Here is a 23,499-nt window from a genome sequence, read left to right on the forward strand (position 1 = left end):
ACACGGGGATCACTGGTTTGAATCCCTGTGTTACCTCTGGCTTGGTTGGCGTCCCTACAGATACAGTTGGCCGTGTCTGCGGTTGGGAAGCCGGATGTGGGTATGTGTCCTGGTCGCTGCACTAGTGCCTCCTCTGGTCGGTCGGGGCGCCTGTGTCAGGGGGTAGGGGAAACTCGGGGGAATAGCGTGATCCTCCCATGCGCTATATTCCCCAGTGAAGCTCTTCACTGTCAGGTGAAAACAAGCAGCTGGCGACTCCTCATGTATTGGAGGAGGCATTTGATAGTCTGCAGCCCTTCCCGGATCGGCAGAGTGGGTGGAGCAGTGACTGGGATGGCTCGGTAGAGTGGGGTAATTGGCCGGATACAATTGGGGAGAAAAAGGGAGGGGGGGATCCAAAACCATAAAAATCATTTTTGACACCTGCTGAGATGGACATGTCAGTAAGATTTTGAATCTTTGGATTTTTCACAAAAGTTGTGAAAAATGGCTTGTGTCACATGTCATTGTCCTCCTGAAATGAATCAGTTAGACCTCTTGCTCTCTGCTCTCCAGCGTGCGTGTCCAAGTACTCAGCCGGGAGTATCTTCTATTACCCCTCCTTCCACCACATCCACAACACGGCCCAGCCGGAGAAGTTCCAGAAGGATCTGGAGCGCTACCTCACCAGGAAGATCGGCTTCGAGGCCGTCATGAGAATACGCTGCACGAAAGGTCAGAGGTCATAGTCACACATTTCTTTTACAAATTGTTCTCTGGGTAATGGAAAAGACTTCAGGGGCATGATCTTATTTTGTTTATCTTAATTTAATGTATCCGTCTGTCTACCCTTCTATTTATGTTTTTTTTTTATTTATTTGGTTTTACGTTCGGTTATTTTGATGTTATCGTTAATCAGGCTGGCTGTCATGTATTTTGGACATGGGTCACTCATTTCTAATAGGTGCCCAGTAATTTTTTCCCCTTGTTTTTTTCTGGTCTACCATCCACAGTCACACATGAGAGGCAATATTCACCAGCTTCTCTTGCTATTGTATCAGCTACATCTCTACATTGATATATATATATATATATTTTTTTTTTACTTTTTGATAGACAAGGTTCCTCTCAAAGAAAACTGGTTGGCTGTCAAAAAGTGGAAAGTGGTGACAATTTAGGGGACATACTGTCAGAGTTGGGTTTCATAGGTTCAAGGAGTCAGATGGAGAAAACCGTACCCACTCAAATTCCATTGTCATTTCTTTGACCACATTCTTTTTTTCTTTTCTTTTTTTTTGCCACTCTCAGGTTTGTCCATCCACACGTTCCATGGGAACTTCTTTGTGCGTTCTACTGACCTGCTGTCCCTGGCAAATGTGAACCCCGACTCTGCTTTTGCTGTCCAGATGTCAATCGACGATTCTCTGGCTGACTCCTCACTGGCCTGCTTCCAGGCTGCACTGCTCTATACTTCAAGTAAAGGTATGCACATATGCACACACACACACACACACACACACACACATACATAAAATCAGGGGTAGAGGCTCATTTATTTGCTCAGCAAATAAACACAGGGTGTGATCACATTTCAAGAGTGTTTCAAAATCAATTTAATATGCTTTTATCTGACAATATCCATGATGAGATTTTTTTTCCAGTGCAGTTGCATTTGTTACTATAAGAACATGACACGACTTACAGCCATACCAACATGTACCCTGGCTCTGCCAAATGACAGAAGCTAAGCAGGTATGGGCTTGGCTAGTACTTGGATGGAAGACCTCCCGGGAAAATGGGTTGCTGCTGGAAGTGGTGTTGGTGGGCCAGTAGGGGGCAGTCTTCCCTCTGTTCTTAACAACAAAAATCCCAATGCCCCAGTGCAGTGATGGGGACACTGTGCTGTAGGAGATGCCGTCCTTTGGATGAGACATTAAACCGAGATCCTGACTCACTGTGGTCATTAAATATCCCACAGCACTTATCGCAAAGAGTAGGGGGTTTCCAGGTGTCCTAGCAAAATTTCCACCCTGGCTCTCTCCATCTGGCCACCTAATCATCCCCCTGTGTAATTGGCTCAGTGATTCCTCCCTCTCCACCTCAAGCTGATGTGTGGTGAGCATTGTGGCGCCGTGGCTGCCGTGCATCGCCCAGGTGGGTGCTACACATTGGTGGTGGTTGAAGTGAGTTACCCCCCTTTCAATGTGAAGTGCTTTGTGTGTCAAGATAAAGCGCTATATAATTGTACCCCATTATTATTATTATTATTATTATTATTATTACCTATTATTGGATAAATGTTTTGCTTTGTAGAGCTTGACTACAAGGCACAACACTGTCAAAGTAGAAAAAATGCTAAAGCTCAGCAAAAAGAAACACCTTGTCTCTATTTATTTACTTACCTATTGAAGCAATGCCGACCATTCAACGTGCCCAACAAATACGTTCCTAGCACCACAGGGTCTTTATCAGCACGCAAGCTGCTGACAGGACATGTTCCTAATTGTTGCTATTCACCAAGTTAAAACAAAAGTCGAGCATGATTTATAGCCGTTCCATTCAAATCTGCCCCAACACAACCTTTTGATGGAAATAAAACCAGCTGAGTCGAATATAATTCTTAAAACTGCAATGCTCAATGTGTGAATACTGTATTGTAGTGACCCAAAATCTTCACAGTGTTAATTGTGTAGATGTTGCATTATGTAGGTGTTCTGTGGATATTTTTTTATATTTTGTACAAAAATTGTCGCTCCTTAAATCTCTTTCCTCGTTACTTGCATGATATACTGAATACAGATAGTTTCTTAGACAGTTTTTCTGGATATTTTCACTTTGTCTTGCGGTATTTTGAAATTTGTTTTATGTCCCTTGGGTATTAAATATACCTTGAATGTACAAACCTTCTGGCCGATCAAGTAAAGCTTGAATCCTTACAGTACTTACACCCTCATCTCTTTAACTTTTTACTTCCCTCTGATCCACCCACCCATCCATCCTTCCACCCTCCAGGGAAGAGACGTATCCGGGTCCACACCCTTTGTCTGCCGGTGGTTAACCAGCTGAGCGATGTGTATGCTGGGGCTGACGTTCAGGCCATCACCTGTCTGTTGGCCAACATGGGTGAGTCACTGGCTACCAGATAAAGATGTACTCCATTTTTATGAGAAAACTCTTGGCCAAAATATTTTCAATGGTTTTTCGCCTGTTTTCCTTAAACGACGAAAAAACAAACACAATTGAAATTTTAGTGCTCTTCCAGCTAATTTGGTGTGGGTTTTTATGTAGCCAACTTGTTCGCTGACTTCCACTTTGACGTTCCAGCCATCGACCGGTCGATATCTTCCAGTCTGTCGGATGCCCGGGACGCTCTGGTGAACGCGGTTGTGGACTCGCTGAGTGCATACAAGAGCACCGTGTCCAACCTTCAGCAGTCTGGCCTCACTGCCCCCGCCACCCTGCGCCTCTTCCCACTCTACATCCTGGCACTCCTCAAACAGGTCTGGTTACAGTATAGCCACGAGTGCATGTAGACACGCACACATATACATAGACACACGTGTGTCCTGTGTCCTAACACACTAACTCACATAGACAATGTATTCACATACTAACTTCATAAGCGCACTCAAAATCTTCGTGGGCATACTGTTGTATCTGTACAGCAACTCTATGCAGTTGCAATATATATACACAAACACACACACTCACTGTCCACTTCATTTTAGTTAGAATACACACCTTAAACTCATTGTATGTAGTTATTCATAACTGCAGTCACACCCACTTACACAAAACCCTTCCCTTAACTGTAACTACGTAAGTATCGATCCCATTCAAACATCTGTATATACAATCTTGAGATTACAGTCACAAAACTGCTACACACTCTTTAAACATTCAGGGCCTGTAGGGCTTGTCCGAGCATAGACTTGGGTGTGTGTCGGCTCAGACATACACACACCCTCTGACACACGCTCGCCTGTACGTGACCTTTCTCCAGTCAAGCACCAGGTCAAACCCAGAAATCTTTCCAACCATTAGCTTAAATGGTGTTTTTAATAGTGGTCGCCAAGGAGCTAGACAAGTGGGCTTGTGGCTGCAAGTTTACCCGTTTGATTCTAGAGGGGGAGGTGAGAGTTAATGAAGCAAATGCAAATGCATTTTTAACCTTGTGAGGGTGAGGCACAGCTGTTTCGAGGGCATTAAAGGGGAAATTCAAGTGGATTCCTCTTTGCCTAACAGAAAGCCCTGCGGACAGGCACAAGCACTCGGCTGGATGAGCGGGTCTTTGCCATGTGTGAGTTCAAGACCCAGCCCCTGCAGCAGCTCATGCGCATGGTGCACCCGGACCTGTACCGGCTAGACAACATGTCCGACCAGGTAGGAAAACTCAATCATCTTTCCAAGCATTTTTCCTCACAGACTGAAGATGATCTAAAGCAAGGGTATCAACCATGTTCACACCATTAATAAAGCAGGGTGCCAGACAGTGACATCCAATCAAACATTTTCCCATGAAACATGTCAAAAAGGAGCTGTATTGGTGCTGTATGCAGACTGTGTAAAGATTGATGTGTTTTTTGTTTTTTTTTTTAAATTCAGGACCTTATTTTATGCAGGTTAAACTGTTGTCTCTACATCAAGTTTACAGAAACAGTTTTTTTTTCGAAAGTAATTGGCATTTAAGTGTTTCTCTTATACTCTTGTCTTGGGCAATAAAAAGCAAGTCCTCAAAGTATCCCTCGCTCCTCTTGTGTGTCGCCTGTAGGGGGCGCTCCACCTGAACGACCTGGTGGTGCCTCAGCCACACCTCATCCACCTGTCAGCAGAGAGGTTGAGCAGAGATGGGGCCTTCCTCATGGACTGTGGCAATGTAAGCACCGCTTCATCCATCCATGGACTATTTTACAAATATTATACCATCTAGGATGTAAACACTGGAAACACTGTTGTCATTTACTTAAAATGGTAATGACATAATTTATATTTTGCTTTTTCCATCATTTGCAAAGTCCAGCTCATTTGTTTGCGTGCGTATGCGTGTGTCCATAACCTTACTCAAATACACATGTTGTCTAAATCTCCAGTCTTCTCAGTTGGATTTGAAATCAACTCCAATTTTCAGTTCACTCTGGGCAGTTAAAACATTGTGCTTGGCAGAACAATCGTCTCAGCTAATCCATCACCATTTATGAAAAACAAAAGAAAGCACTGAGGTTCTTGGCTCAGTCAGCAAGTCTGGGTCATAGTGCTACTGCAGACCAGTGATACTCAAATGTGCCATGGAGGGCCATGTGTGTGCAGAGTCTCATCCCAACCCAACACTACACCAGCTGATTTCACCGGTTAGTCCTCCGCTGTCTGAATGATCATGTGCTAATTGGGGAAATCAGCTGGTATAGTAGTTCAAAAAATACATCCAAGGATGTAGGGTAGCACTGACCAATTTGAAAAAGGACAGGGACAGTGCCTCATTTTCACCAATTTATTTTGGCCAGCAAAACATGCTACGTTTTGGCCTACTGCTACAGGCCTTCATCAAAGCATGTTTTGCTGGCCAAAATAAATTGGTGAAAATGAGGCACTGTCCCTGTCCCTGTCCCTGTCCTTTTTCAAATTGGTGAGTGTTACCCTACATCCTTGATGTGTTTTTTGGGTTTAGCACCACAGTAAGAGTTTCTTTTTGGGAAGGCGCATCCAACCCCTCCATTTCAGCTGGTATAGTGTTGGATTGGAATGAAAACCCGCATACACAAGGCCCTCCATGGCACATGGTTGAGTATCACTGCTCTAGGCCATTGGATCTCAACCTGGGGTAGGGACCCTCGCGGGATAATTTTTTTGATGAATAATAATATTTATTATTAATAATAAAAATAATAATTTTTGGAGGAAAAAAAAGCATGAAACCATCCAGGCCCATGGCACACCTGATGCAACAAATAGGTGTACTGTCTCTTTAATTGCTGTGTTGTGACAGTATGAAAGGTGGCCCTCAGTATACTTCAAGACTTCTTTGAGAGAGCAGCACAGCTCTAAAGGTCTGTACGTTTAGTAGATAATAATAATCATCCTTCATATCAGGACCCGCATGACAAAACATTGCAGGCATTGAATGTTACAGAAATTGAACATTGTTACCTTTAAAATGCATTCAATTGATTGTCATATGATTCACCTGCAGACATACATCAGCAGTAACAGCTTCTGTGCATATAATAGGGGTACATTTTAAGTGTCAGGACCCTGGGATCCAGCGGTCTTGGTGGCTATTGTGCTTGGAGGAACGGTTGTCAAGAAAATCGAAGGACAGCGAGGACAACAGCAGACTAATAGCAAAACAACAAAGTTAATGCATAAAGTTGAGATAGCAAGGCGGGTCACACTTTGTTTGAGGGGTTGTGCATAACACTGATATGACACGGTCATGACCATGAAGGAATCTTTATGAATGTTTATGGCTGTTGTCATTAAGTGTCATTCGGTCAATTTTGTCTCTCTTTGGGGGGGAGATTTTTCCCCCTTTTTCGCCCCAATTTTACCCTACCGATTACCCCACTCTTCCGAGCAGTCCCGGTTGCTGCTCCACCCCCTCTGCCGATCTGGGTAGGGCTGCAGACTACCACATGCCTCCTCCTATACATGAGGAGTCAGTTGCCTGTCGCTTCTTTTCACCTGACAGTGAGGAGTTTCACCAGGGGGACGTAGCGCATTCCCCCTCCCCCCTGAACAGGTGCCCCAACTGACCAGAGGAGGCGCTAGTGCAGCAACCAGGACACATACCCACATCCAGCTTCCCATCTGCAGACACAGCCAGTTGTGTCTGTAGGGATGCCCAACCAAGCTGGAGGTAACACGGGGATTCGAACCGGCGATCCCTGTGTTGGTAGGCAATGGAATAGAGTGCTACGCTACCCGGATGCCCAATTTTGTCATTTTTAATGCAACGTTGGCATTGTTTGAGAAGTCTTTTTTGTAGCAAACCGAGTGGGACTGAGCTGCTCGATTTGATATTTTGCGCATCTGTAGCTCGAAAACATACATCTCAAACAATGTCAGCTTTGCATTAGAAATGACACAATTGACCGAATGACACTTAATAACAACAGTCTTTTAGTGAGTTTGGTAGCTTTCATGTGTTATACTACAGTAATCCCTGAACAGTCTCAGGCAGACAGTTTACGAGCAATCAATGTGTTTGCATCAGGGTGCTGCGAGTTGAATGTCCCAGTGCTATTGGGGGGTGGTCGCGAATACCAACACGAACCTGATTATTCTGGGGTGGGGGTGGGGGGGTACGACTTGAAAAGTTTAAGAACCACTGCTCTAGGCCACAGTAGGATTAATCCTCTTCTTGTATTCATCCAGATGTTTTACCTGTGGATTGGTAAATGCTGCAACGACATGTTCATCCGAGATGTTCTGGGATGCCCCAACTACGCTTCGATACCACCTAACATGGTCAGTATGACGACCTCAGATTTTCAGCCATGTTTCAGATACCATCCGCTGAAAGAGAATGATCCTCGAAAGAACTGCCTATGACACACAACTGATGTTTTTAGTCTTTGGCTGACAATGATAGCACTTAATAAGAATGATGATTATAATATTACTTGTAAAGCGTCTTTGTAAAACACAAAAAAACTTTTTTTCTTCTCATACACACACTGACTGTGCCTACTGTTTATTAAGAGATATTGAATGATGACCTCAAAATCTTCCGCCTAAATGAATCCATCGTTCCATAGATTTGTCAAATGAACCGCCTAGTGTATGAAGATACATACATATGTTATATATGAAGACACACACACAAACAAACGCGCACACAATAAAATTCCAGTTCGAAAACTGGCAGCATGATGGCCCGGTGGTTAGCACTGTTGCCTCACAGCGAGAAGGTCCTTGGTTCGAACTCCAGGTTGTCCCAGGTTTTTTCTGTGTGGAGTGTGCATGTACTCCCTGTGTCTGCGTGGGTTTCCTCCCACCATAAAAGACACGTGTGTACTGAAAATTCATTAAATGAAAACTAAGAAAAACATGAGTGTTGTGAAGTTGGCAGCAGTTTATTGTCACACTTTGGACTGAAATGAGTTGACACCCAACCCTCTCTTAAATATGCACAGGCAAACATACCAACACACACAAAAAAGCACATACATGCATGTGCAAACACACACTCAAACATTCTATATTTCTTACATAGTCATGCAGTTGCACATACAGTATAGTCACATATAATCACATGCATACACTGTCTCTTTAACTCGTACACGCGCACACATCGTCTCACACACGTGGTATGCATATGACACATTCCACAATAAGTCTTATTCAGAGTCATGCAGCAATGATGCAACATGTTTTTGTACATCTCCTCCAAGAACATAAGTCCCAGGCTTACATTTCGAGTTAATTTCACTACGAAACGGCACTGTTCCAAGTGTCCACACTTCCAGAGCACCCTCGAGGAAAAAAAAAAGTTTCTGACCAAATGGAGCTGACACCCACCGAGCCAAGAAGAGCGGGTGTGACAATACCGCTCACAACTAGCGGCATGCGTCTGGGCTTGTTGGACGCTCCTGTCAATTCTACATTTTTAGAGAGGATCAGGCACATCCCAAAGCCAACTTCACACCCCAAACCACACACATATTTGTCTGAACCGCGTAACCAGTTGTGCAGGCCCGATGAGTATCTCTATCTGAATGAGCTATTTTAAGTGGAATCAGTCCCCTCTGTGGTGCTTTTAGTTAAAAACGATAACATCAATGTTTTTGTTCTTCTCCCTTCTATCAATCCCAGACCCGAATTCCTGAGCTGGAAACGCCTCTGTCTGAGAGAGTTCGAGCTTTCCTGGACTGGCTTCAGGACCGCAGAGCGTTCACCGCCACTCTCTATATTGTCAAGTAAGTGCCACAGGGCCTGATTTGTGAAACAAGACATCCAGGTCAGAGGGATCCCCCGCCCACCCATCTCCACCCCACTCCACATAGTGTTTTGGTCCAGCAGCTACAGTATGTAGTAATGGAGCTTGGTTCAGTTGGAGGAAAAACGGGGAGGTGTACATGGATGTGGTGTTGCTATTGACCTCCTTTCCCCGGTTAGCATCTTGATCCCCAATACTGCTGCGAGATGTGATATGTTAGCAATTTCTCTCATTCAGAGGAAGTTAAATCCAGCGTGACAACAGAAGGATTGTCAATTCTTCAATCAGAGGCATTACAAGCAGCTAGCAGCAGTTAGAGCTGCACTGCCCACACAACGTTCCTATGTGTGAGAGGGGCAAATACTGTGACATGGGGAGGCATGGGGTATTTTGATGATTATCAAATTCATCATCTCCTCATTTTCTAGAGTTGTGGAATTGCCACAGTTGCACAGTATAATGTGAAAAGTTATGGGTTGTGTTTTAAATGATTTTTCCTCTAGACATTATACGTTGTACCAGAAGAGGCAGGGTCTTGCTGAGCAGGCAGGGCTTCAGTGTCATGCTCGAAGACACATTGACAGGGAGGACAGATTGAATTGCTAGGACTGAACGTTTGGCTAATTTGGTACAGGACATTTATTTGTTGCAGATTTGCCTTGTATAGAAAGAAAAACTTGATGCGCAACACTATGTTTTTTTTTAACAAGTGCTTTAACACGTTTAGACAAATATTATCAAAAATCTAAAGTAATGAAACAGGGTGACACTAGATTATAATGGTGGAGATGTCCTGATCTGATATTGGAGCTGATCAAGGCTTGTTGTAATTGATGAATTATTATTTATAACTATAACCGTGATCACGGTAAGCAGTTCCCACTGTAAAAACAATGGGATGAATGACATCTTGGTTGAACAATAGTGGAGCGTTGTGTTTCTACAAAGCTTGCTTGTGATTCAGGGATAGCCAGTGTTCTCCAGCCGTTGCCAACTACACTCCAGGGTGTGTTTAATATACTGGGGGAAGTGTTTCATGAGCAGAGATAACCAGGAGGTTCCCAGAAAGGTATGTTCAGCGTAAACACTGCAAGTGTTGAGGTTACTGACTAACAGCAGCTAAAAGGACCCCCAAGAGAAAGCATTATTTGCTCCCCCCCCCTACATTGCAGCATTGTTTCACAACATTGCATTTGTGTCACAGTGTTATTCTGGGGTGGGGGCACTGATATTTGCACTGTGCAGTGGAAAGGATGTTTTCATTTCTCAGGGCAACTTCTGGGATTTAAGGTAGTTTAGTTTTGTCACATTATCGACATTTTAACTTAACTCTGGATACCAGCAACAGTTCTTCTAGTTTTGAATCCTATGGGAATACCCACCCCCCTGCAAAAAAAAGTTAGAAATTTGAAAAAAGAGAAAATAAGAAAATAACTTAAAATGTGTTTAGATGTTATTTAAGTTGTTGAATATACTATATTATCTTTGAGCTATGACTTTGACTTGTCTGTCTTTATATATTGGTTGCTTGTGATGTTGGCAAACAAGGACCTTAAGTTGGTATTACTGTTGTTTATTGCTGCATTTTTGGCTGCTCTGGATAACAGTTAACTTATTGCCTAAACGGAAAATGATGCTATTATGTTAATTTGCTTTTTACCTTGGCTCTGCTCTACAAGCTAATTACTGTTAGCTTTTTGTAATTTTGGTCATTCAGGAATCTTATTTATTCCACTGTTGCTCTCTTGCCGAGATGCCCTGGATAAGAGAAATGGCTTAACAACCATCTGTGATAAAAGGGCCTGGCAAAGTCGTTTTTACAAACTCATATTCAGTTTCAAGTCACACCCCCGCTCGCCCTTTAATGCTGGTTTGTGTTTGCAGGGATGATGCCTCTGCAAAGGCCACCTTCTTTCAGCACCTGACGGAGGATCGGTCTGAGGCGGCCTCCTCCTACCACGAGTTCCTCCAGCACATTCAGCAGCAAATGTCCAGCTAGACTCCACTTGACCCACATAGCAACTTTTGACCATGCATAGGAAGAAGAAGAGGAAGAAAAAGAGGAAAGAAAATCACAGATACCCTGGACCTCCAACCAATGGCGTTGGATGCACATCTCGCCCTCAGTCCAGTCTCGGCGAGGTGCGAACATCACCAGGTTACAACCCCATATCCCCCATCACAACATCCCCATTGGATGACCACGTCCTCGGAGCTCATTGGTCGACCACGGCCTTTGACCATCGGAGGGGCGGATGGCGGCAAATAGGACTGTGGATCTCGTAGGAAATAAAGCGTGTGATGAAGTGAAGGAATGAATCTCAGATCAATCTGGCAAGTAGAACAAGCTCCTCCTTTGGCCAGCTTCCCGTCTCTCCACGAGAATCTTTCTCCGCCGCTGTTGGCGCCTCATGTAGCCACCCTTCAAAACTGTCACTCCTGAGAACTGGGTGGGAAACCCAAGCCAGCAAGATGCCACTCCAGTTTTAGTTTTTTTTTTCTTCCCTGTAAGCCTCGCATGTAGCTAGTGCTGTTTTATGTTTTTGTTTGTTTTTGTTTTAATTCTCATTCCCTTCTTTCCCCTGTTTTCGATTTAAGTCATTTTAAAAACACTGGAGATGGGCGCCGCGGTGGCTCACCTAGTAGAGCGTGTACCACATAAGACTGAGTCTTTACCGCAGCGGCCTGGGTTCAAATCTTGCCCGGGCCCTTTGCTGCATGTCATCCCCTCTCTCTCCCCTGCCTTCCCTGTCTGTCTCTACTGTCACTGTCACTATAAAGCGGAAAATGCCGAAAAAATGATCTGAAAACACTGGAGAAATAAAAATGAACATTCCCTCTACATTATCTTGGCATTTGCTTTGCAAGAAAAAGCTCATGCCGCCATTTTATTTGCTGCTAGTCTGATGATAGACGACAACTCTCTGCGTAGCAGGAAGACAACTCGACAGTGGTTGGACATTGAGACCCTGAATAAACCCCATTTCTTTGTCCTTCTCTCTGCTGTTTAAAACTCCAAATTATAAAAATCAAGCTAAAAAAATCCTTTGTCAATAACCCTCTCTTAGTTTGTTTTTTTTCTCTCCCTCGGCGCTAATGGAAGTTGCTATCCACTTTCTAACTAATTGAAAAAAAATCTTTTATGTGCGATAATTTATGAACCATCTTATTAAAGAAAAGTAAAAATGGTCCTCTGGTCTACGTCATTACACCTGTCAGTGGCACCAAGCAATAGAAATGAGCGAATCCAACACGAGACCTTTTGCAAATGGTGTACCTTGTGACTGACAGCTTGTTATATTTGTCACTGTCCCAACGCTGTGTGCTCATACCTTGTCGGTGGGTATACAGTTGAGTTCATTTGTCTAGCCCTAAATAACAGTTGCAGTCTCAGAGGGCTTTACACTCACTCAATGAAGAGCAGATAGATGTGGTAACTTGGACAATGCCTTTTATCCCTCAACTCTCGGCATACAATTCTTAGAGGTATTCGTCCTTTATTTCAGAAAATTGGGCCAGATACTATTCGCACATAAGATTGTTTTTTGGGGAAATTAACTGACTTGTCTCGACATTTCTGTCTCCCCCCCTTTTTCTCCCCAATTGTATCTGGCCAATTATCCCACTCTTCCGAGCCATCCAGGTCACTGCTGCACCCCCCTCTGATGATCTGGGGATAGCTGCAGACTACCACATGCCTCCTCTGATACATGTGGAATCACCACCTGCTTCTTTTCACCTGACAGTGAGGAGGGTCACCAGGGGGACGTAGCATGTGGGGGATCACGCTATCCCCCCCCACCCGAACAGGCCCCGTGAATGACCAGAGGAGGTGCTAGTGCAGTGACAGGACACATACCCACATCCGGCTTCCCACCCGCAGACACGGCCAGTTGAGTCTGTAGGGACGCCCAACCAAGCCGGAGGTAGCAAGGGGATTCGAACCGGCAACCCCCGTGTTGGTAGGCAATGGAATAGACCGCCATTCCACCTGTCTCGACATTTCTTAATATGCTTTCCGCAACCCTGTCTCTCACCACTTCAGATCTCAATGCACTAACGAGGAATCTTACATGTGCATCAAACCAAAATTCACTTCTTCCAATCATTTGTTTCTTCTATGCTGTGTGCTGATACTGGTCTCCTCACGTAAAATGAAATGAACGTGGTTTTCTAAAAGCATTAAATGTGCAGTCATATGTTTGTCAGGTCTTAAACAATGCAGCTTTTTAAGGTGAAACAGCAGGTTCAGTTTCCATATTGAGGTTTTTTCCCACCAAACGGTGTCATGGAGAATGCATGAAATGTCTGCCCCCTGCATGCCTTTTTAAAGGCATCTTATTATTTCCAGATGGGGCTTCACTCAGTGCAACATCTCAACACCAACACACATTACACATAGAGTGTGGAGTGGATAAGGGCAAGTCACTATGTAGGTCTGGGCATACCATTTTTTGGGATTGCAACTTGGTAATTTAGCGGAAGCTATGTGGCTCACAGAGATAACACATCTCTGTGGTAAATGCTGGTAAATGCTGATGCCTGTGGTAAATTACAGTAGTTTTTATGTTTGGTGAAGTGAAAGTTTGGGAAAGATACAGGCTAAGTCAGTGAGCCGGGGAACAGTCATACTACAAACAATATGAGCGCTTGTATTGTCTTCGCATGCAGTTATTCACTCGACCAACAGGTCTAGCAAAGATGTCCAGATGAACTGATTCAACTTTCTTTGATTTTCATACCTGGATTAATGAGCGTGCATAAAGACAAAGAAGTTGTCACTCCTCATTTTAGGGCTTCACACCAGTGGAGTTCCCACGTGTGTGAACTAGGCTGACAACCACAGTTTCACTGACCCCCTTAACCACACATACTGTGTAACATAGCTGTGCAGTTCAACCGGTTTGTTTTTTGTTTCTTTCTTTTCTTTTGTATCCGCCGATTACCTCACTCATCCGAGCCGTCCCGGTCGCTGCCCCACCCCCTCTGCCGATCTGGGGAGGGCTGCAGACTACCACATGCCTCCTCCGATACATGTGGAGTCACCAGCTGCTTCCTTTCACCTAACAGTGAGGAGTTTTGCCGGGGGGACGTAGTGCGTGGGGGGATCAAGCTATTCCCCCCCAGTCCCCTCCCCCCAAACAGACGCCTTGACCGACCAGAGGAGGCGCTAATGCAGTGACCAGGACACATACCCACATCCATCTTCCCACCCATAGACACGGCCAGTTGTGTCTGTAGGGATGCCCGACCAAGCCGGAGGTAACATGGGGATTCGAACTGGCGATCCCCGTGTTGGTAGGCAACGGGATAGACTGCTACGCTACCCGGACCCCCAGTTCAGCCTGTTTTGGGGTCTTGGAGTAACCCAGATGTTGTGGCCCAGGTATTACCACTGCAAAATGAATCTGTGTCTTGTACCGCCGAAGTTCAACAAAGTAGTTCTGCCTCTCTGTTGGCTCACTCATTGTGATACGACTTGTACTGTTTGATTCACTGGAGTGTTGGTTTGCCTGCTAAACAAATTATTCAGTAGCAGTCCCATCAAGGTGGCCTACGTGGTGTAGTCGGCCAAAATACACACCATCAACACAACCTCTCTTCACTGTTGTCAGGCGACTCTTGGTCTTGTTTCTAGGCCCGTCCTAAAGAACGACCGGGATCCTAAAACGACCATGGGCGGTCAAAATGACGGCCGGTTTTTAAACTATTGTAACGTGCATGGATAAGTAGACACGCTGGCCGCCGACTGGCGGGTCTGACCCTTTAGTCTAGCGGTTAGCGATGTCTCCTGAGGTGCGGGCGATACGGGTTCGCGTCCCGGCCGCGGCAGTTCCTGTGGCTGCGTTGTCCCCCGAATTCGCTACACTATATCCTGTCAAGATAAATATCCGACTGAGATATTAATGCATCGCATGTGTTTGTATTTCTGTTAGGAAACGACTGACACCGAAATGACCGACTTTGATTATATTTTTCAAACAATTCAAAATGGCCGCTGTCCAGCGCCTGTAAATACTGCAACGCCTCGGTGGTAGTCATGGTGCGTCTGAAACGGCGTCTGTACCCAGACATGTTGGAAATAATAAGAAAAAAGAAAAATCAAGTTTAGATTATTACTCTGCACTGGAGAACGCTAATGCGTTCATAGGACAGAGCAACGAACTTGGCGGAGGAAATGACGCGACCAACACGCGCCATAGTGAAGTGACGCGCACGATGACGCGCAAATTGTGCACCGTCATTTTGACCGCTCGCGGTCGTTTTAGGTAGGTCTTCTAACTTTTTTTGTTCAATTGATCTAAAACTCATTTTGATGCAAATATAGACCATTTTAGGCGCATTCGGGGAGCGGCAGGTCTCTCTCTTTTTTTTCCCACAAAGTTACTAAACTTTGAAAATCCAGAACAGCCAAATTGACGGCCCTGGCCGTTCTAGTGTTAAGCACCAAACTGTTCAAGATTCCTTAAAACGATCGAAATAGTTTTCCTTTCGTTTTCATACGAAGCAGAGTCCCGTCTCCAAGTAGCCCCCTTTTCTTTCCTTTTTGTTTAAAGTTTGAGAAGGGATACATTCCTAAGTTAGCCCTCGAAAATGTTCTCATGGCGGTAATAGACTGTAAACGTACAAATGGTAAATGAAGCATGCCCCTCTGCTCTGAGTTCTCTGGTCCGCCTGCAAACATATCTGGCACCCATATGGTCTGTCTGACTGTTGTCCTCTTAGGAATTACACCCTGACCTCAAATATATTATTACCCAGTCACGCTTTCAGTGCCCGCCTGGCAGGCGACGGCCGGTCACACGGACTGAGGCTCCTCAATGCAGCTTAGATACGATAGGTGGTGTCTGTTTTCCACGATGAACCTAAAGAATTGTGACGGAATAAAGATGTTTTCGGGCACACCTACAAAAAAAAAGGCACAAAAAAAAGGCAGTGAAGGTTTGATTTCCTGCACAGAAAAGTAAGCCAACACTTGACTTTGCTTGCTATACTTGTCACAAATCTGAAATGAGTCCACTCACTCAGAGGGATGGGTGCAAGAGGTTCTCCCAACAGTGAGTTCTCCCTCTCTTGCTGTCACACGCGCGCGCGCGCACACGCGCACGGTAGTCTCTCTTACAGTATTGCGAGCTTTACTGAATCAAACTCAGGGGTCCCTCATTGCTTTGCTACTCCTCCCTTCACTACTGTCAGTGAATTGTCGAAGCACAATACATTCATGTGGCTCTCTTTCATCTGACAAACGACTTACCGCCCGCCTGTATCCCTAACTATATTTAAACACCCACTTTCTACTGGTCCTTCTGCACACACACACCCACTGGCATCAGGCCAACCCCCCCCCCACATCCGAGCAAATTTTGATGGGCTCCTGAGCACTTGAGGTCACGGCTTCCCTTGCTGAGACTGGTAGCCAACGCTTCAGACACTGAACCGAGTTAACGCTGTCATTTAGCGCACTGTACTGTTAAAGCGTGCCCCCTCCGATGACGCTTGTGGGTCGGGGGGCACGTTTTCCGAGACCCCCGCTCGGAAAGGAGGAATAATTTTGATTTGACTATGGTTTGTTAGAAGCTACCCACTTCAGACAGACATATATAAAAATGGCAATACTAATGATGGGTTTCCCACTGCCATTGTGTCCCCGCATATATTGTGGTGGGTTGTACAATTTTAAAGAAAACAAACACTATACACTTCTCCATATTCAAGTCCATGACACAAATTCTTTTCAACTGGGGTATGGAAATGTTTGAGAACAACCTCTCCAGGGCGTCCGAGTAGCGTAGCGGTCTATTCTGTTGCCTACCAACAGGGGGGATCGCTGGTTCAAATCTCCCCCCCCCCCCCCCCCGTTACCTCCGGCTTGGTCAGACGTCCCTACAGATACAATTGGCCGTGTGTGCGGGTGGGAAGCTGGATGTGGGTATGTGTCCTGGAGGCTGCACTAGCGCCTCCTCCATTCGGTCGAGGCACCTGTTCGGGGGGGGGGGGACTGGGGGGAATAGCGTGATCCTCCCACGCGCTGGCAAAACTCCTCACTATCAGGTGAAAAGAAGCAGTTGGTGACTCCACATGTATCGGAGGAGGCATGTGGTAGTCTGTAGCCCCCCCCCCCCCCGGATAGGCAGAGGGGGTGACGCAGCGACTGGGGTGGCTCGGAGAGTGGGGTAATTGGCAAAGTTCAATTGGGAAGAAAAAAAAAAGGGGGGGGCCCTCTCCAGTGACTTGCAAGTGCAATTACAAATTTGACTTTAAAATCCTAGATCACTAACACAACCACAACCAGCAAGGAGGTCAGGGGTCAAGGCAACAGCAACTGCGCAATCGATATTAAAAAAATGTTTTGAACATTTTGGAAGGGCCATGTACTGCAGAGGAGTGGTGGGTGAAGACATAACAGCCGGCGGTTACAACATTACATTGTTGAAATACGGGCGTGGTGCGGGAGGGTGTACATTTCATGGCAGACTACTGCACATATACATTCTGACTTGAGCCAGCCATTTATAAAGAGGAGTCTGTCTACCCGCCCATCTTTCCCGTTTCCCATGAAGGCAAAACAAGATCGCTCAACATGTGAAAGAAGTTCGGTCTTGTGGGTTTTGAGCCATTTTGCCAGCCATCCGGCACTGGATGTCTTCAGGGAATCACTTCAAAGTCTTTTCTTGTCATGTTAGCATACAATGGAGTATTGTTACACCGGATATACCTCAGATAGTCGTGGTCGGCAGTCAGACTAGAGGAGGGGGGGGGGAAATCTCGTAATCTCAGAGAGGGAAGCGTTAACATGTTCACCAGATACGGGTTTTGCGTGCTTCCTTTCAACCCTTGCGGTTCAGCAAACCTAGCATCTGCTGCAGGGCGCTCGCAGGGATTTATTTTCCTTTTAGTTGCATGTTTTGGCTTTGTAAAGCAGACCCTTATGGCCTAGCTGATCAGGTTCATGGCTTTTTTTTTTTTGGAAGAGCTCATTATCTGTCCTCGGTGGTTGAAATGCACACCAGTGTAACTCTTGAATTCTGGATGTTTCCTTGACCACAAACACCACCCGTTTCATAACACCTGCCTGTCCAGTCATCATTATGAACCTTCTCATCCATCATCGCCCCTCATCCTCACGACAGAGTTGTGTTCGGAGCAAACGCTGTTGTTTGTTCAGCTTTCCGGCAGCCTCAACACATCAACACACTGGCTAACCTCCCCCAGTCTCCTCCTCCCTCCACTCCCGTTTAGCCCCTCTTAACTTTCCAAGTGAGAGAAGAAAGCCCAGTTTATTTTGATGTGCATTCCTCCTGGAGGAGGCTCATCTCCTGAACTTGAACCACATGTAGAAGGACTTTGATTTCACACTCCCCTGGCATAGCCAGAATAAAGCTTTGCAAATACGCCAGGCCCGGGGAATAGGCCTAAATAGAAAACAATTGCTTTTTTTTTTTTTCAGTTTTGTTTTGCACCCCCATAGACAATTTATGAGACAATGGGTCCAGCAGAGCAGGTACACTGACTTGCAGCCAACAGCACAATAATTAAATTCACCTGTACCTTAACGGGATTTACAGTGCACATACACACAATTAACACCAACAGCATATTAACTAGGACATACATTCAGCTGCAGTTTCATTAAGTTTTTCAGTAGGACGTTTGGGGCTCTGTTATTGACATGAATGACTAAGAATCAGAATCATGTTTATTGGCCATGTAGGTTTGCACTACATGGAATTTGACTTCGTGGCTCTCTCAGTGTACTTAACATAGAATAACAACACTACAACCCAACAATTTTCAGATATATACACAAGGATTGACTTATACCGGTTAAATAAGAGGTGATAAAGTGCAATGGTGCGGAGAATATATCAGATGCTGAAATAGATGTTAGCAGGTTACCTACATACATACATATCTGAGGTAGATGGACATGACAGGGTGAACAAGTATACGTACAATGTACAGTACAGTCTATACAAAATGACTGGATTTATTTGACAGTGTTAAGTGTTCATTTGGATGACAACTCGCGGAAAGAAACTGTTTTTATATCTGGTTGTTTTGGGATACAGTGTTCTGTAGCGCCTACCAGAGGGGAGGAGTTGGAAGGAGTTGGACCCATCACACAGTGATGTCGCCTGCCCGTTTCCTGAGTCTGGAGCTGTACAAGTCCTGAATGGAGGGCAGGTTGGCACCAATGATTTTCTCTGCAGACCTAACTGTCCATCGTAGTCTGTCCCTGTCCTGTTTGGTGGCCGAACCAAACCAGACAGTGATGGATGTGCAGAGGACAGATGGGATTATTGCAGTGTAAGACTGAATCAACAATTCCTGAGGAAGGTTGAATTTCTTGAGCTGGCGGAGAAAGCCCTTTGACTAAGCGATAAATGCAAAGTTAATAACAACGACTTCGCACAGAGGCTCTGGCTTAGCGTTCCCCTGAGCCCTTGGGCCTGGGTCCGGTAGGCGTGTTCGGTAATCCACCCATGCCCCCCTCCCCCCACATGCCGCTCATTGATCACATTGATACTTCAGGCTTCCTAAACATTTCAAAATTAGCATAACTGCATTTGATAAACCTACATGTTATGCCTGAGGATATCTGTTGATTTTCGACTGGATGATAATGACCAACCGGGCTACTACATATCACTCTATAGCTGAGGTTTATTCTTAATAACCACTGACATTACAATATGTGAGAGGAGACAACAATATGTAATGCATCACTGTGTGTCAGCTCTCAACACTGCCGTCTCTCTGACCTTTTTCTAAAAAAAACCCCACCTTGAACAGCCCTGATAGCAGAGTTTGGGGCGAGCCCCGGAGATGTCAAATGCTTTTAAAGAATTTATTGTCTTTCAAAGCTGTGTGAATGGACATTACACTGGGTTTAATTGCTTTGTTTTGGGGAGTGCTGTGTAGCTGAGAGGAGCGCTCTCCCACCTCCTCATATAGTTTCCCATAAAAAGAAAGCAGTGCTTCAGTTGGTTGGCCTGGACTGTTGTACTTGGCTAGCAGTGCCTTTCTATATTCCTCCAAGTCGACCTCTGTAGACGCTCAGCCCTTTCTGCAGAGCTAGTCACCTATCGGGGCCCCCTCGTTTGACATCCTATGAATAAATCCACCCGGTTACGTAAGACATCCTGTCTTTTTTAACCGCCTTAAAATACAGCTCCTTTAGACCTTTTGTGCTTCTTTTTCAATTGGTCAGATCCCCAAATTGACTCAGGGAAGTAGTTTCCTGTCGTTTGAGCTAAATCTTGGCTTTCCTTGCTGGCGGTTGGTGTCGTTAATGCTTCCTCTCAACAGTCAGGCTGCCAGTGCCAGAAAACAGCATGTTGGCCACAGACTCAGACACATATTTCTCTGTCTATCTTTAGGCTTCTCCCTTTGTATCTGTGGTCCTGCTGGAGTGATCAGGTACAGAGTTCACCTAACACTTCCAGGGTTAGTGGTTTAATTCTCCTATTCCAGTAGTGAACTTTTCTCATCCCCTCATAGAGTCTGACTCCCCTTGGCGTGAACAGGTTACAGTTAGGGGTTAGGGGGTTAGGGTTGGGAGGGGGTAAGAGGGTAGGGTAGCCTAATCTAATCTAGCTTCACGCCAAGGGAAGTCAGATTCTGTGAGGGAATCGGAAAATTCTACACCAGTATGGGGCCACCCATACTAAGTGTGTGTGTGTGTGTGTACTCATACGACTGCAATGCACCTTGGATTAAAAAAGAAACCTGCAAAATTTGATATGTTATGGCTCTGTCTGTCTCACGTCTCAATCCAGCTCATGTTTGAACTCTCGGTAACACAACAGCCATATTTCTGCCTCTACCCAGCCCATGTGAATTAGTTATTCCCAGATGTTTTTGTTCTATGAGAGTCAAGAGAGAAATAGAGTGAAAATGGGGAGTTGAGACAAGGGAGGACCTGATATAAGACTTATGTAAGGTCCATGTGTTGGCTGCAGACCTCCTCCGACGATGGACTCCCTCCTTTTAGCCTGGCTCCTCCTGGTCTCTTTCTAGTAGAAATCAGGTTTTGTTTGTGAATTACGTGAATTAAATAGCTGTGATGGAGGACATGAGGGGGAGTGCCAGTTAAAGAAATTGCCTCCCTGAGGACTACGAGATTCATTTTTATAGCTGCCTACTGTTGGTATGCCATTATCGCAATGTATCATGCTTTTCTAAAGAAGACCATGCGGCGTCATTTTCAGACTGAGCCTTGTGTTTGTTTTGGACCTCCCACTCCCTTTTCATCAGGGCGGGAATGTGGCTGCTTCGACATCCTCCTCTTGTGTGTTTTATGGTTTTTTTTTTCTTTTTTCTTTTTCCGACAGAGGATGTTAGATGTTCAGATCTGGTGTTACAGAGTGCCGTTTGCATCTCCTGTAAAATTAACACTGGGAGATTTTCACTCTGAAGTGCTATCCAGCCACTACGGAGAAGAAAAATACCCTGAAGTTTATCGCTCAGCAGCTGAAAAAATAAATCAAAATACCAAAGAAACAATTTAGAGACATTTTTCTAATGTTCATATTTGGCAGATAAAGGCCTTAGACAACAGAATGAAAATGATAAGTTATGAACTGTGTGAGTTTCAGTTTGTCACAGTTGGCAAGGCAAATTTATTTGTCTTGCATATTTCAGCTACAACGCAATTCAAAGTGCTTTACATAAAACATAAAAGGCATTAAGAGAAACAACAAAAGACAATAAAAATACATTTAAAAACAAATAAAGAGAGTAAAAGTTACAGAGCAGTGTAAGAAGAAAATCAGAAAGCTTCAAGTTTTATTCAATAAAAGGCAGCGGCAAACAGGTCAGCCTTGATTTAAAAGAACCGAGAGTTGCAGCAGACCTGCAGTCTTCTGGGACTTTGTTCCAGATATGTGGTGGATAAAAACTGAAAGCTGCATCTTCATGTTTAGGTTTGACTCTGGGGACAGAAAGCAGACCTGTCCCAGATGATCTGAGTGGTCTGATGGTTCATAGTGTAGCAGAAGATCAGAAATGTATTTTGGCCCCAAACCATTCAGTGCTTTATAAACCAAGAGCAGAGTTTTAAAATCAGTTCTTTGACGGACAGGAAGCCAGTGTAGCGACCTCAGGACTGGAGTGATGTGTGTGTGTGTGTGTTCCCCTGGATTGCCACCTTGCCATGGTGGAGAAGCTTGCATGTACCAGTGATCCCAAGAGCTATACTGTCCGGAGCTTGGCTCCTTGTAGGGTCACCAAAGGCGGACAGGTCAAGGGGGGGGGGGTACAGATGAAGTGCAATCCAACAAAGACATCAACAGAGGAACTGGTGGAAGATGTCTCCAGGTCACGACGGCAGTGAAGGCAGATGAAGGCTGCAACAGAGGGTGGTCCCCAATCGTCTTGGTTCTCCATGCCATTTGACTCTGGCCACCCCCTGCCAAGGACCGTGTGGTGGCTGCAGGCACATCAGCCACTCCATGTAAAAAGATGTCACGCACAAATGTCCCCCCATTATGTGGCTCCAGGATCGGCCTCTGCACCCACCTGAAGACCCAGAAAGAGGACAGTCATACTCGACCCCGAGTGACCGCCGATGATGATTGATTGGAGTGATGTGGTCAGTTGGGTGTTCTTGCATCTAAAGTGGCTGATAATATCTCATGATAAAACGCCTCATTTCCACAACATATGTAGGCTTACTGGATTATATTAGTTGACTGATCATCTGACTGTCTACAACGTTCGCCCACGCCATGGGATGAACATTAGAAAAATGTCTTGATGCTGTGAGCAATCCAGCAAGGAATGTTTTGATATGAATCCAGCCCGTCCTCAGGGCACATTATGTTTCCCCTCTGTTGTCTGCAGACATAACTACTGAAACCTCATCCTCCTGTGACGTGACAAACATCTGTTCACCTATGATAAACATCTGTACACATGGGTCCTCTCTGACGGCGAGCAACCGTGTTGGTTTTCCTGATGCACAGTTAGGCAATGGGACTTTGTCACCTCTGCCTGTAATTATGTGTTAAAACAACAGTATCCTGCACGTGGGAGGCGATGGCCGTCTCACCTGAAACCCATAAAGAAATGACCCCGGGTCTCTACGGAGGAATGCCGCATGGGATCGTTACGATTCAGGCCTTTGCCTCTCCGTCACGAGTTACGTAAACCGTATGTCCCCTACTTTTCCATAGGAACCAGATGATATCTCAAAATGGGGGGCATATTAAACCTAAGATGCCACTTATTTAAAAGTATGATTAGCAAAACATTCTCTCCTCACTGTAAGAGGTATTATGATGCATGTTGACACAAGCATGACTAAAATATGATCTAATAAGAGTCTTTGGTTAAAAATTAGAATCATCAGGGCATCTGGGTGGCACAGCGGTCTATTTGTTTAAAAATTTGTATTTAAAAAAAAACAAAACATGACATTTAATCCAACAATTTTACCAGTAAATATCCAGACAATAACAGTTGAAATAACCAAAATCAGGTATTCAATTACATGTCTCATTTACACCTCAAAACTTAGCTAAATTGTCAGCTTCAAATAACTGCCTAAACACTATAAAAACTGGATGGCAGATAATTTCTTA

The 23,499-nt window shown here is 44.9% G+C and overlaps 1 protein-coding gene across 1 annotated transcript in view; it reads left to right on the plus strand.

Annotated features, from left to right (window-relative positions):
- Window positions 1–12,097, plus strand: part of sec24b (SEC24 homolog B, COPII coat complex component) — a 33,901-nt gene extending 21,804 nt beyond the window's left edge. The window contains exons 16-24 of the mRNA XM_056282394.1: window positions 556–714; window positions 1,288–1,461; window positions 2,992–3,102; window positions 3,304–3,479; window positions 4,225–4,362; window positions 4,751–4,855; window positions 7,351–7,443; window positions 8,791–8,894; window positions 10,799–12,097. Of these exons, the coding sequence (XP_056138369.1) occupies window positions 556–714; window positions 1,288–1,461; window positions 2,992–3,102; window positions 3,304–3,479; window positions 4,225–4,362; window positions 4,751–4,855; window positions 7,351–7,443; window positions 8,791–8,894; window positions 10,799–10,913 (1,175 nt within the window). The 3' untranslated portion in view covers window positions 10,914–12,097. The remainder of the gene's footprint in view (window positions 1–555; window positions 715–1,287; window positions 1,462–2,991; window positions 3,103–3,303; window positions 3,480–4,224; window positions 4,363–4,750; window positions 4,856–7,350; window positions 7,444–8,790; window positions 8,895–10,798) is intronic.
- The last annotated feature ends 11,402 nt before the right edge of the window (window positions 12,098–23,499 follow it).

Source organism: Lampris incognitus, chromosome 1 (genome assembly GCF_029633865.1).
Source record: "Lampris incognitus isolate fLamInc1 chromosome 1, fLamInc1.hap2, whole genome shotgun sequence".
NCBI lineage: Eukaryota > Metazoa > Chordata > Actinopteri > Lampriformes > Lampridae > Lampris > Lampris incognitus.